The 14,748-nt window shown below is 49.0% G+C and overlaps 2 protein-coding genes across 4 annotated transcripts in view; one reads left to right on the top strand and one right to left on the bottom strand.

The window, feature by feature from the left end:
- Nucleotides 1-7,766, top strand: part of dpp6b (dipeptidyl-peptidase 6b) — a gene marked incomplete at both ends in the record, with an annotated part of 84,069 nt that extends 76,303 nt beyond the window's left edge. The window contains 13 exons of the mRNA XM_080838075.1: nt 27-118; nt 512-562; nt 694-806; nt 1,483-1,536; nt 2,340-2,438; nt 2,711-2,780; nt 3,025-3,219; nt 3,629-3,683; nt 5,798-5,897; nt 6,584-6,642; nt 6,744-6,816; nt 7,100-7,173; nt 7,617-7,766. Coding sequence (XP_080694201.1) covers nt 27-118; nt 512-562; nt 694-806; nt 1,483-1,536; nt 2,340-2,438; nt 2,711-2,780; nt 3,025-3,219; nt 3,629-3,683; nt 5,798-5,897; nt 6,584-6,642; nt 6,744-6,816; nt 7,100-7,173; nt 7,617-7,766 — 1,185 coding nt within the window. The remainder of the gene's footprint in view (nt 1-26; nt 119-511; nt 563-693; nt 807-1,482; nt 1,537-2,339; nt 2,439-2,710; nt 2,781-3,024; nt 3,220-3,628; nt 3,684-5,797; nt 5,898-6,583; nt 6,643-6,743; nt 6,817-7,099; nt 7,174-7,616) is intronic.
- Nucleotides 7,767-9,652: 1,886 nt separating this feature from the next.
- Nucleotides 9,653-14,748, bottom strand: part of arhgap21b (Rho GTPase activating protein 21b) — a 30,700-nt gene continuing 25,604 nt past the window's right edge. For 2 of the 3 annotated variants that reach the window (XM_080837018.1, XM_080837020.1), the window contains 2 exons: nt 14,119-14,147; nt 9,653-12,946 (listed from right to left, as the gene is read on the bottom strand). In XM_080837018.1, coding sequence (XP_080693144.1) covers nt 11,228-12,946; nt 14,119-14,147 — 1,748 coding nt within the window. In that variant the 3' untranslated portion in view covers nt 9,653-11,227. The remainder of the gene's footprint in view (nt 12,947-14,118; nt 14,148-14,748) is intronic. The other variant, XM_080837019.1, reaches the window with a different exon arrangement.

Genomic DNA, 14,748 nt, shown 5'->3' with positions numbered 1-14,748 from the left:
CTCTATTGTGTTGTATTGTGTTCCAGCCCAACAGCAGTATAGACACGCTGCAGTCAGTGACCTCTGGGAACTGGGACGTCACCCAGATTCTGGCCTGCAGCAAGGAGAGACAGCTGATGTGAGTCAGTCTCACAGTCCCACACAACACACACTCATTGTAGGCACTGCAGTCCGACACAACACACACTTATTGTAGGCACTGCAGTCCGGCACAACACACACTAATTGTAGGCACTGCAGTCTGACACAACACACACTTATTCTAGGCACTGCAGTCTGACACAACACACACTAATTGTAGGCACTGCAGGTGCTGCATGTCCATCAGCTCACTAAAAGACATTAGGCTGGCATCTCTGCTGCTGTGCAGTATCCCTTAAGGCTTAAAGTGTGAAATAGGAAAAGAACACAAAGTGATGTATTCAGATGTATAGCACAACCACAGGGATGATACAGAAACACACTGCATTGCAACATTTCTTATTGATGCATGACTGCCATGACCTTTCAGATACTTCCTGCGTACTGAGGAGGACGATCCGAGTCGAAGGCACCTATACAGGTGAGACCACCCGTCCTGTCTGTCTAGAGCATTCACTTCCACCATTTCGCCCGTCTGTAGCCGTCACCAACACTCCCCCCGCCACAAACTCAAACCCTGGTTGTTCTACTGATTTTCTCTCTGTACTGCAGTGCAGACACCTTCGCCCCTTTCAACCGCCGCTGCTTGTCCTGTGACCTGAGGTGTGGCTACGTGAGTGGATCCTTCAGCCCAGACACCCAGTACTTCCTACTCAACTGCAAAGGTGCGTACCTCATGTGTTCATAAGGTCGATAAGCATGTTAAACTCCTATCTCTGGCTCAATGCTTGATTTTTGTATTTCAAACTTAAACCACCATTGCAAATAACAAGGCTCCTAATCATTGACATGATCTCAATCTTAATCATCAGTTTACCAGTACCGCAGCATGGTCTGAAACCCCATGAGAATACTGCCCTACTAGATGTCTGTGGCTGGTCTGGGTCAAAACTGAACTTGTTTTTTTGTGCACTGTGGTTGGGCGGTGTTTGCGTCAGCACTCCCGGCACATTCATCATAACATTATCTCTCCCGCGGTCTCTGGCGCTCCGGCGCGCTGCAGTTGCCATGGGAGATGATTAGGTTATAGAGCCGGCTGCAGGAAGCTCAGGGGCCATGTGCATCTTTTATTAATGGGGCGTGGGGCGGAAGGGTGCGGGGCAGAGGGTTGCAGCACAGGGCCTGTCTGGGCTAAATGTGAGGTGGTGTTCAGCTCAGCTCAGCTCAGCTTTAAACACTTAGGACCCCTGGGAGCGGGCTCTATTTCCCTTCATTAACCCTGAAGGCTAAAATGGCTGTGTGAGATGGAGGTGTATGGTGTGCGTTTCTCAGTCCTTATTATGACTTGTGTCTATTTGACTGTCTCTCTATCTCTCTCTCTTCTCTATCTCTCTTTCCCAGGTCCTGGAGTTCCCTACACTGCTGTTTACAGTGTGAGAGATGGCCAGTTTCAGAGTAAGTGTGTGTGTGTGTGTGTGTGTGTGTGTGTGTGTGTGTGTGTGTTTGTGTGTGTGCGCGTGTGTGCATGTGTGTGTGTGTGGGGCCCGGCCCTGTATCTGGGCTACGCAACGGGGAGAGTGCGAGCAAGACAGACGCGGAACAAATCAGCTCTGGCTTTTGGAATGCCAGATACAGTTGTCACACAGAGACAGCCTGACAGCCTATCTCTTCAGGGAGTTCTGGAGCTCGGTGTAAACATAGTGAGTGTGTGTGTGTGTGTGTCTGTGTCTGTGTGTGTGTGTGTGTGTGTGTTTGTGTGTGAGTGAAACAGTGGCAGCTAGGCAGTCGAAGGCAGTCGAAGACGGAGGGAGAAAGAGAGAGAGAGAGCAGAGACAGAATATTTACATGAGAGAGGGGAGAGAAAGAGGGAGAGAAACACACACAAAGAGAGATGCACACTCAGACACATGAATTATGGACAGCTAGCCTGTCAGAAAGAGCTGTCATGGCTTTATCTGCAGTCCACTCCAAACAAACAACATGTTACTGAGACGGCCATTAAAGTCGCTGCCCCAGTCTTTCAGACTTCTTGCTTGGTCAGCATGTAGTGTAGGCTTCCCCATGCTGCAGGAGGCTCCAGCGAAGACACGATCAGGATCTGCAGTGACTCACACAAGAGGGGGGATTTCTGACAGAGTTGTAGAAGCTTTGCACGAGTTCAGTGAAAAGCCTCTACAGCTTTGTGGTTCATGGGCATAGCATCAATGTCTGTATCGGTTTGGCTAAAAGGGTTTTTGTTTGCCGTCCTTAACCAACAGGGCTGCTTGAAGTGGAGACCAATGAGGCTTTGAACAGCACTGTCAACGATATGCAGATGCCCCGCCTGGAATACAAGAACATCACGATAGACGGACACAGTATGTATCTGTTTATGTTAATGCTGTTCTCTGACAGATAGATAGATCCTGCAGTCATCTGTGCTGTATGTGGACAGGCAGGCATGGTATTAATGCTGTCTGGGGATTTTGATTAGATCTTGCTATGGTTCCCCACCAGATAAGAAACCCAAGCCTCCAGTGAATTCAATTTGCTGCTGTAATAATGCTTAGGTAACGAGATTAAAAGCAGAGAAAGTCATACGGGAAGCATTTTTTTGGGTACGATAATCACACTATCTTCCCCTTCACAGCTCTTCCTGTGCAAATCCTGAAGCCTGCTACATTTACAGACTCCGCTCTCTATCCCTTACTGCTGGTCGTGTAAGTTCACCACTGAGCATGTGGTCATCCATCCTTCCTTCCACCCCCCACCACTATTCCTCACATTCCCACATTACATTCCCAGATTTTACCCAACGATGATAGCACAGGGAGTAATCAATGAAAACTAATAGGATGGATTGCTTTAAAAACCTAGTTTTGTGTGTGTGCCTTGGGTGGTTGTAAGACACTCAGACAGAGAGACAGATAATATCTGTTCTGCTTCTTCACCCCTCCTGTGCAGGGACGGCACGCCCGGCAGCCAGCAGGTCTCTGAGCAGTTCCACGTGGACTGGACCTGGGTGTTGGTCAGCAGCTTCAACACCATCGTCATGCGCTTTGATGGGCGCGGCAGCGGCTTCCGTGGCACAGACTTTCTCCACGCGGTGCAGCGGCGGCTGGGCGCCCTGGAGAAGAGTGACCAGCTGGAGGCCCTCAGGTACGGAGGAGCGAGGGGATGGAGGGGAGGGGGTTACTTTAGGTCGTATCCAGGCCAGGGCCGAAGATTTGCTGCTACATTTGGCCCTCATCTATGCTCACTTTGTCTGCGTGTTGGAAGCCCCCAGGGTGGACTAACTCATCCCCTCCACTCTGCAGTCATAGACATGGCGGACGGCCAGCCAAATTAGATCCATTTTAGAGCAGATCAGAATTGATGCCCTGAAAAAAAGCATTTCATCGCAAATTCTTTTTAGCCCAGGAGTAGGATTCAAGAAATCAGTCACTCCATCACTCAACATGTGTTGCATAGAAAATAAGTTTTATTCCATCTTTTATTGTACTTTACATCGACATTTTCTCGGTTGTTATTATGTGACTAATGTATAATGTTGTACTTTACTTTACAGCATCATATCTAAAGAGAGCTACATTGACAAGAGTCGAATGGGAGTGTATGGCAAGGTAAGGCTGTCCCTCCTCCTCTGCCCTCCATAGGAAGGCTCAGATGAAAGTAAATAAAGCAAATGTGGCGAAACGTTCAAATCGGGCCGCCCCACTCCGGCTGAAGAGCCCAAAATAAGCTTCCCAGAGGCGAGATCAGGTGCTCCAGCGCGGCTCTGATTCTGGGTCAGTCTGCAGGGATCAGCAGCAGTGGGCTTAGCTTCAAAGGCCCAGAAGCACAGCTTTATTCCTCAAAGGCCCACAAGCAGATTTATTCCTCTGTGCCGTCTGCACTCAGAAATAAGGGTCTTCTATCACTTTCTCTCTCTCTCTCTCTCTCTTTCACTCATCCTTTGTTATCACTTCTGAAACATCCTCTCTCTCCCATATTTCCTCTCAACTGTCAGACATTTCTCTCTCTCTTTCTCTCTTCCTCTCTCTCTTTCTTCACACTCGTTTGAATAGTCAGCAGTATAAAAAAGCCGTAGCTTGTGAAATGCGAGCCAGGGGAATGGGAGCTCGCTTCAGTTTGCGGGCATCTATTTCAGTGTAGCACTTCCCTTACATTATGGCACAAGTGTGAGGCTTTCTCTCTCTCCAAGTTACAGGTCAATGGCCAATTCATGCTGACAGCATTTCCTGTTTACAGGCTGAAGCTGGCTTGAACTCCTTGGATTTCTTTTCTTTCTTTTTGTTCTTTCTGTTGCCTCTGTAGACTAAAACTGCAACAGCTTTCACTCACAGAGGCGTGCCCTCAAGCCAGTGAACGACAAACACTACCTCCCACAACACTACCTCAAACACTATCTCCCACAACACTACCTCAAACACTTCCTCCCACAACACTACCTCAAACACTACCTCCCAGAAACACTACCTCAAACACTACCTCCCACAACACTACCTCAAACACTACCTCCCAGAAACACTACCTCAAACACTACCTCCCACAACACTACCTGAAACACTTCCTCCCACAACACTACCTCAAACACTACCTCCCACAACACTACCTCAAACACTACCTCCCAGAAACACTACCTCAAACACTACCTCCCACAACACTACCTCAAACACTACCTCCCAGAAACACTACCTCAAACACTACCTCCCACAACACTACCTGAAACACTACCTCCCACAACACTACCTCAAACACTACCTCCCACAACACTACCTGAAACACTACCTCCCACAACACTACCTCAAACACTGCCTCAAACACTACCTTCCATACTGGACAACAAACACTACCTCAAACACCACCTCCCACAACACTACCTCAAACACTACTTCCCACACTGGACGTTTTTTGTGTTGATATCTTAGCTGTGTAATTTGCTGTAAAAAAAAAACATGTTATCTGGCTTTAAAAAACAAACAAACTCGAAATGCCTGGAAAAGACAGCGTTTCCCCCAGAGAATCTCCCGGGAGAAAAAGTTCTGCAAGAGTGCCTCCATGTTCTGTTTCACCATGGCCTCGAAAGTTAAGTCCTATGGATTCATCCTCTTTAGCGGCGTCCGGGAGCAGAGGGGGAGAGCAGTGCGCAGGGGGCGCGTCTTCAGAACCGCTGTGCCCCTGGTACCTTTTAAATTTAGACTTGCTTTGATCCAATAGTGCCACTAAAATGAATTATTCAACCCAGTTTTTAAGCACCTAAGAAAACCCAAAAGCACTCACTCCCCAGTCGAAAGTAGGCCATACCCTACCTTTAGCGTTGGAGCCAAAGCAGTCAGCTTCCCAGACCGTGTCCCTTCATCTGTCTCTTACATCTCTAATGACTTACACGTCGCCATAACTCAACCAATCACACATCCCTCAGGCTAATGGCTAACTCTGTGCTGAAGATAGAGGACTGTCTCACTGCCATTCAGCAGTTACTCACTCAGAGGTAGCAACATGGCCGTGACTCAGCTGCCGTGGCTCATCTAAAGGTTCTGTTTGGATCTGTACAGGTGTACGGGGGGGTTCATGCCCGTGACTCATCTAAAGGCTGTGTTTGGATCTGTGCAGGTGTACGGGGGGGGGGGTTCATGGCTGTGACTCATCTAAATGCTGTGTTTGGATCTGTGCAGGTGTACGGGGGGGGTTCATGGCTGTGACTCTTCTAAAGGCTGTGTTTGGATCTGTGCAGGTGTACGGAGGGTTCGTGGCCACCTTGCTGCTGAGCTCCGAGGTGTCCGAGATGAAGTGTGGAGCAGCCGTCTCGCCCATCACTGACTTCAACCTATATGGTGCGGTACACACTGGCCCCAATTATTTACATGCAGTCATGGACACTTCACCCATTTGAACAAAGCCATGAAAAGTAGCGAGGCTAGACATTATATATACATACTACATATAAGCACACTGGAGAAATACATTGACATGCACAGTATTCGTAGCAGGCACATTGTATTCACACATGCTTATAAATCCACTGAACTCCACAGAGAGGGAACCACTCTCCATGGATATACATTTACATTTACTCCTTAAGGATACATATATCGGTACAAGTTTATAGTATATTGAGGTCAGGAAGTGTTTGAATGGTGACCTAATTTTTTTTGCCTTAGAACTCCAACAAATCAAAATAAAGTGTTTGACCTGACCTGTCATGAGGCTACTCACATCTGTGTTAATGTAGCAGTTGAGGAATTCTAGATCTTCAGGAATGTGTCAGTAGCCTCACACATACTGCACAGCACAGCGTACAGTATAGCCACATGTATAGATGCACACTGAAGCATATGTGTTTCCACACGTTAAATCCATACGGGTGCTCCCTGAGAGCTGGCCCAGTCACCCCCACTCCGCCCCCACACCTCTCCAGATCCACCTGCTCTCTCGGAGATAATTGATGTCTGTGGGCAGCGCAGCGTACGGTCATGACGTCTAATGTTAGCAATGTCACCTCTGCGCTTTCCTCTCCTAGCCTCCGCATTCTCAGAGAGGTACCTCGGCCTGAAGAAGACCAACCCACGAGCATACGAGGTACTGCACGGCTCCCGCTCAGTTTTCAAGGCCGAGGGAAGAGATGCATTCAGTCAACTGCACTTCTGACACATCCCCTGGCTTTTTTCTTTCTCCGACAGATGGCGAATTTAGAACACAGAATGGAAATGTTTCAGGATAAGAAGTACTTGCTGGTTCATCCGACAGCGGATGGTTTGTCATAAATTCATTTCTAAAATGTATTTGTCTTTTGTCACATTGGGTGGTGATGCACAGGTTGTGTTGCACAGGGCAGTATAGGCTTTTCAAGCACTCTCATAATCCCAGTCAGTCAAAAGACTTTACCAAGAGCACCTAGGATAAAGTATACAAATTCTAGTTTATTTATTTAAAAAGGGCTAAGTATTATCAGGAAAGTACATGGTTCTTCTTGAATGTGTTGGAAGAAGCAGCATGATATAATTACATGTAATTTCTTCTCTCTCATTTTTTTTAGAGAAGGTCCATTTCCAGCACACAGCAAAATTCATCACCCAGTTAGTCGAGGAACAGGCTAATTATACCCTTCAGGTAATTAAAGGCCACTTTTAATCAGAATATAAATGAGACAAATATGTCTAAATGGCATGCATCATACGCTGATTCTCGTGTTCAGTGATTAATTTATGGATAGTTTCTGATGGAGTAAATCTCTCCTAACACCACTATACATGATGTTAGAGGGAATAAGGTAATATTGGGTTTAGATGGTGAGTGGGTTTAGATGGTGAATTAGACCAGAAAACAGCTGGTGTTTATATGTTGCTGATTAAAAAAACACTCACCTGTTCAATAAGTGATCAAACTACACAATATGATCCCATATAAGCAAAAGAACTCACTGAGCAGCTTGAGTCCACATCGCATAAGGGGAGCTTTACACATTATTATCCCAGATAAGCAATAGAACTCACTGGAGCAACCTGAGCTTTTTTCACACTACTACATGATAGTAATTCCTCTTCCCCTGTCAGATCTACCCTGACGAGGGCCATTTCCTGCACAGCCCGAGCTTAAAGCAGCACCTGAGCCAGTCGCTGGTCAACTTCTTTGAGGAGTGCTTCCGGCCACCGGAGGTCCTGATCGAGGAGGAGGTGGAAACGGACAATGAGGATGACGGCTAAAAAAAGGACCCATCACCACCGCCCATCTCCACCACAACCCTGTCTCCCCTCCAGAAGCACACTACCCTCCCTTTAGCTCCCCAGTATGCAACCTCCCCCCTTCCATACCCCCCCCCCCCCCCCCCCCGACACACTCTTACATGGAGGGGGTCCGCCCTCAGCATCTGCATGCATTGACCTGACATCGAGGCCTCCTCTGCTACCCACTGAAGGCTTTTGGGGGGGGTGGACAGTAGCAGTGGGAATAGTGGCCTGTGAGGATAACCTGCTCTAGTCTCTGTATTGTCCCCCTCCCCCATCTTCATCATGGAAGTCCCTTATGAATGAAGGCGTTGAATACAGCTGAGCACAGGGAGCCCCCTAGTGGGCTGTGTTGGAAGTGGACTGAATGGAGTGAGCAAAGGGATCGCCATGGGGATTTTATGATTCTCTTCAAGGACACTGTAGCACACAAAAGCCCGTCATGCTCAAAGGGACAGCATCCAGTATCCAGGGACTTCACCCAAGCATCTCTCTCTCTCCTCCCTCCTGTTTCAGCAGTAAACCTTGTGGTTGTCTGGTGACATGACAAGAAACCTTCAAACTTCACTCCAGTCCTGTCCTTATATTGAATTTCTTGTACCGTCAAGTTTGTGTTGCAGTACCGTAGCTTTAAATTGGTGTGCGATATGGTCGTGCAGATTTGTTACTGGTCCTTACTAAGGGCACAAAAACAGACAGAGGACCAGATTCAAGATACACTTGATTTGTTCTCTAGTTCCCAAGCTTGTTAATTTGTACTTCTGTGGCCCACCTAGTTGTGGAGGATCCAAGGATGTTGTTTTAGTCACTGTGCCTTACTGGGTATATTCTATACTTATCGGGTTGTCTCCTTGAATGAAAAACATGTTTTGTGTAAAGTATTTAATAAAAAAAACAATATTCATGTCTTTGCAGATGACACCTTTAAAAATGCCACCAAGTAATTTCAAGAGTTCTGTTGAAAGGCCCACCAGTATCCTCGCAATAGGCCAATAACAATACACTGAATTGAAACAATATTTCATGTGTGCTCTCTGCCACATTTTGCTTTTTACAACTGTTCCAGCTCCGACGATTAGCACAAGAGGTAAGGCACGTCTCATGAACTGTATCATTTGGCATGTGTGTGAGCAGGAAGTTTTGATCTTTAGTTCCGTTTTCATTCAGTAACTATTTAAGTGTTGTGACCTTTGACAGCTTGAATGTCCCCCCTGTGGTCCTGCTTCATTTACTATCGTACGACCCGGTCCTGTCTACTGATGTACAAATGTGTAGATTACAATATTGTTTTCAGTCCTGATAGACGTGTGTAACTTGTACATAAAAATCATTTTGAAGGGAACTGAAGTGTGTTCATTTTTGTCTTACTCTGATTGGTGATTTACTGTAATATAGACAATACACGGCCAGCCCGGCTACTGGTGTCATACTGCCCTCTGCTGGTGAAAGAAAGAATGCCGTATAAGGCTTGAGAAATGGCTTAACCTTAAGGGCATGGGATTATCAATAAACAGGACATACTCCAATTCAATTGTTCATATCAATTATGTCTTTTTTTTTTTTACACATACATCACACATCAGTCCATGAGTGACACCACCGAACGGACAGCATTCCCACAGGCTCTGTGCCAGAGGTTTGAGAAGCAGGACACAAAGCGTTTAGTCTGACATGAAGGGGTTTTATTGTCCAGTGTTCTCAGGAGGCTCGCACCCACTCGCAGAGTGGATCCGGCTCGGTACAAACAGTCAAGGCAGAACAGATGCCTAGCAGGATTGGGTGAGTTACCCCCTTCCTCCCTTCCATTCAACCCCCCCACCCCCATCCCTGCCAGATCAGACCACCACTGTCCGTGGGTCCCCAGTCCCCCTCCCCGGGGCAGAGTTCTTGACACCCCCTGAGTGGAGGCTAGGACATGAGCCGCAGCCATGGAAACAAACGGAAGAAAGGAAGAGGGACAAGGACAAAAAGGATGGGGAAAAAAGCAGCTAAAACATGGAATAGATATGTACATTAAGTTACTTCTTTTACAGAGAAAAATCCAAAATTCAAGTTCCATTACAGAGAGCAAACACAAATCAAATTGAATAATAATAATAAAAAATGAAAATGAATAAAAAAAAAAAGTCATGTCATGTATAAAAAGGTGTTAAGACCCGAGCGGAATGCTTACGGAATGGAAGCTCCCGTGTTTCCGTTTTCCACGTTTGGAATAGTTCTGGAAAATGAAGAGTTTTTGTTGTTGATAAAATGTCATCTTTCACAGTACATGTTGGTGAAGTACACATCAGTACAGAAAGACAGTATGGCACCCTTATCAGTTCAATAGGAGGCACTTTTCATTCATCAAACATGTTATCGACTCTTTTTTCCTATATATCCTTTCGCTTCTTTTTTAAAACCAATTACTTTTTTTGTTTGTAGCCCAATGTGTCATGGTATTCAACAGGCATGTCCACAAAAACACTGCACTGTGTGAGTGGGAAGGAACTCAATATTATGTGTAAGTTACTGTAGTGTCATACGAAAATGTCCTAAATTTAATTGCCATTTTTAAAGCCTTAAAAAGAGTCGACTCTGGTTCCTGCAACACCCAGTCAGAAACCACCATCCACAGCACACACATCAATCCCACTGAAGGCCTAGAGAGAGAGAAACCCATCTGCAAAGAACACGTTTCAAGTACGCAGAGACAGACAGGAAGGGGATATGTACACTTTGTTTCCTGAAAGAGAAGAGCACACTAGCAACTGGGCTTTTTGTTTTAGTGGCGTAAGAACAGCAAGCATGTACATTCTTCATTTGGTTACCTAGAGGCACACAGGGTAAACCCTCTGGGACCTCCTTACATTTTAAAAGGGAAAGAATATGCATTCCTCCAGCAATACTTTTACAACACTATCCACCAGTCCTTTAAAACACAACAATCTCATTCTAATCCATCCATAGTGTGACCTACTTTGTCATTTTTTTAGAACCCTAAAATATCTCTTAAAATCAATCTTGCCCCCCCCCCCCCTCAAAAAAACCTCCAATCTTCTTGCCATCCTTTCACAGTCTTCACTTTCTCCCAGCGCGAACCTCAGTCTTCCAGCCACACCTCAGGTTCAGAGGCAGAGATTAGAGGGGTCCCCTGCGCGGTGCGGGGCGGTGAGGAGTGGGAATGAGGATGACACTGTCCTTTAGTCTGTGTGTGTCAGGAGCCAGCCAGGAGGGCCACTCCAAACTTTACGTACCCTTTACTGTCAGTGTCCACAGACAAACACAACGTGCACAAAGACACCTCACGGTGTGAATTCATTCACATGCGACACACACGCACGCACACACACACACACACGCAAACACACACACGCACACACACACACACAGACAAGGTTTAGACCATCAAACCATCATATACACACCGAGCGCACGCACACATACACACATGCATACTCTCACAGGTACTGATAGAAACGTGAGCGGACCACTTGTGAGCCAGAGAGTTTGTGGGGGTGCGCGTCAGCACCCAGGCTCAGGCTCTTGCCCTGGGTGGAGGGGCCGTCTCCGTTCGGCAGACCCCCTTCCCCCTGGGCGTGGGCGAAGGCGTGCAGCGGGCAGTCGTGGCCGAGGCCCTGGAGCGTCTGAGAGGAAGAGGAGGAGGACGCGGCGCCCAGCAGGCTGACCTCCGGGTTGCTGACGCGGTGGCGCTCACGGACGATCCAGTCGCCGATGGAGAAGTCCTGCGAGCTGCACTTGGGCTTGAGCCGGTCCACGGCCGACAGCTCCGAGGGCTCGCCCAGCACCGTCAGCTCGGCAAAGTCCCGCTGGCCGCCCATGGTGTGCCGACGGCGGATGTTGCCCTTGCGCTTGGCTCGTGTCTCGGGTGAGCGCCCCACGCCGAACATGTCGTCGGCAGACGAGCGCAGCCGGAACTTGAGGCGGTCGGTGATCTTGAGCCGCCAGGCTGGGTTGTCGTCGTCTGCGGGGACTCCTGCGACGGCCACACTGCCGCCCTGGTCGCTGCCGATAACCACGCCAGCCGGCTGTTCTCCGCTGCAGCGCGGGGACGAGGAGCTCATGCTGCCGCTGGATGAGCGACCCTTCACCGCCCCTAGCACCCACGCCAGCCGCCCGCCCTCCCGCCCACTTTCCACCGAGGACTCGCTGTCCGTCTTGTGCCGGTTGCTCTTCTTGCGGGCCAGCGTGTCCCCGGCGATGAGCCTCTGCGACGCCAAAAGGCTGCTTCCGCAGGCGTTGGCCATCTCGGGTGCGGCCGCCAGCGGTGCCACCACCGGCCCGCTCTCCTCTGAGCAGGACCCCGCCTCTCGGCAGACGGCGAACACCGACAGGTCGCTCTCGCTGTCCGTCTCCATGGGCCGGCCCTCGCTCACCAGCTCGCTGCGCTCGTCGTCTGCGTCGTCGTCGTGCGTGGCCACGGTGCCTCGGCTCTCGGCGCCAGAGCGCAGCTCGGGGCTCATGATGGTGCTGCCGCCGTCCCGGTCCGCTGTCATGAAGGTCATGGAGGAGGTGGTGGAGTAGTCGGAGGTGATGGAGCACACCTCGGCCGCCAGGGCCGCGCCCTCACCGGTCCAGCTGCCAGGGATCCTGCCGCGCTGGCGTGGAGGACGGCCCACTGAGGCCTGGGAGCTGGTGCTGTTGAGCGTGCCCAGGTCAGACGTGCAGCCCTCGTCGCAAACCGATGACGGGGGATCTGATAACGAGCACTGCCGCGCCGACTGCATGCGGTAGCTCAGGATGGGGGAGGAGCCTGGCTTGGGAGAGGGGCAAGAGCAGGTGTACGACTCAGGCTGGTGGGCTGAGCCGTCGTCGCCACTGTTGGACAGCAGTACGTCCGGGGTCTGATCCAGCCGGCTTGCCGCCTGCTCCTCGCCGCTCACGCGCTCGCCGTTCTCCCGCCGGCCTTCCTCCTCTTCATGGCCCTCACCTTCGTCATCCTCCTCCTCGTCCCCCTTGCCCTCCGAGGGCTGCTGCGGCCAGGCCGGCTGGGCGCTCTGCTCCTGGGGCTCCTTTTTGGGGAAGAGGGCGTCGAGGTCGTCGTCCGAGCTGCTGGGCTGCGGCTTGTCTTTGGGCTTCTTGCGCTTGCGGCTGGCAAAGATGGAGGAGCGCAGCAGCTCCCGGCTGTACTGGTCCTTCCCAGAACCCCACGAGCCCTGCTGGAAAACCACAGCACAGTCAGCACCGTCAACACCGTCACACCCACAGCAGCAATGACATTAGAATATGCAACCGTTCTCTTAAGTACTACCATACAGTTCAAGAGATAAAACAGGAAATTGAAAAAAAAAAAAACTTAAAAAAATAAAACTCACATTTCGTGGTACCTCGGAGTTTGTCCCGTATGCTTAAAACACTTTGAGACCTTTAGTGTTTACACTGATATGTTCAGCTCTGTATTAGCCAAATAAGAGTTACAGTATGGATGGCAGACGCACAAAACGCAGCCAAATGTAAGTATTAGGTCAGCATAACAGGTGGAGCCAACTACAGATGTTTTAGGAAGAAACATCTGGCAACAGTAGCCAAGCCAAGTATGCTGAAGTGAAAAGGTGGACCAAATGTCTAGTCTTCACAGGAGCTGAACATGGGCATATATGTTAAAATATGATGTCAAATGGATGGCTTATGGATCATTTGCCATGGTCATAATGGTTCTCCATGGCAAGGAAGCTGCAAGAAGCCATCTAAGCAAATCAGATGAGGCATCTATGCTGGCTCAGGTATGCCAAGCTGTGTAGCAATGAAGTTTGGCTACTGACATCCCATGTTTCATACCCATTTCAGGTATCAGTGACTGTAAGCTATGAGTGGTCTCTGGGTGGCAAGGAGAAGGACTTGCCACTACTCCTCACACCTGCAGAGGCACAGGCCAAAAGAACAGAAGAAGTCTGACATGCACTTCATTCAGCGAGAGACTCAGATGGAAATCTTGTCTAAAATACCATCCAACATGACACAAATCTATGAAGTTGTTCCTTTAAATAACACCATTTTAAAAAGAATGGTTTGTTCTGCTTTCACGTTGCCTACTCCCAGTTGTATTAGGACACAGAAACTATTTTAGCTCGCCACATTTAACACAGTAACTCAGTGAACGGCATGACATTTTTAGGGTACAGAGTTCTGGGCCACGTCATCTTTGGGAGAAAAGATTTTCATCAGTAATGGTCTTAATGTGGCAGCTAAAGGCATGCAATCCATGGATCCACACGTAAAAAGGGGTTTTCAACACTTCAAAACCCACTTTTTAAGGACACCTTTGTCCACCTTGACAAACCATCACCTGCATGACTGAGAGCCACAGATGGTGCGACGATAACGCCCTTACCTTAGATTTGGCAGAATCACTGGCTGAATCTGTGGACGAGAGGAGAAACACAGGGGTCAGGTGGGGACTTTGGGGAACATGAGAATCTGCCTATTGCACCTACAACACACACACACACGAGAGCAGAAAGAGAGAGAGGCCAAACAACAAGAGGAAGATGTCGATCAGAGAAAACCCGAGCCACAACATCAACAGCTTGTGTAGCTTATGAAGACTGATGATGATGATGATGGTGGTGGTGATGTCAATGGTCATGTGATGAAGATCTCAGGAGTTTGGGGGAGGGGTGGGGGTGAAGAGGGACAGATCGGAGGAGAGGAGGAGGGTGTGGAGAAGAGATGGTTAGGAGGATGAAACCCTGCAGAGTGCCTCGCTACACCATAAGCAGCTCATGCGCACACAACCACAGACGGGAGACAGACAGACACACTGCCAAACAGACGGACAGAGAGACAAGACAACACAAGCAGATCACAGACACACAGGTCCACCACGCAGCCACGAGACCCGAGGGGCATTCTTTCCTAAGTCAAAGACACCATGGCCCGGATCACAACTGGGGACACCTAGTCACAGTACGAAACAGAGCAGCCAGGAGGGGAGGGGGAGGGGGGGGACTGTGGAAGGGTG

Source organism: Sprattus sprattus (assembly GCF_963457725.1).
Source record: "Sprattus sprattus genome assembly, chromosome: 4".
Taxonomy (NCBI): domain Eukaryota; kingdom Metazoa; phylum Chordata; class Actinopteri; order Clupeiformes; family Clupeidae; genus Sprattus; species Sprattus sprattus.
The sequence above is the reverse complement of the archived record's forward strand: the minus strand, read 5'-3'. Positions and strand labels throughout refer to the sequence as shown.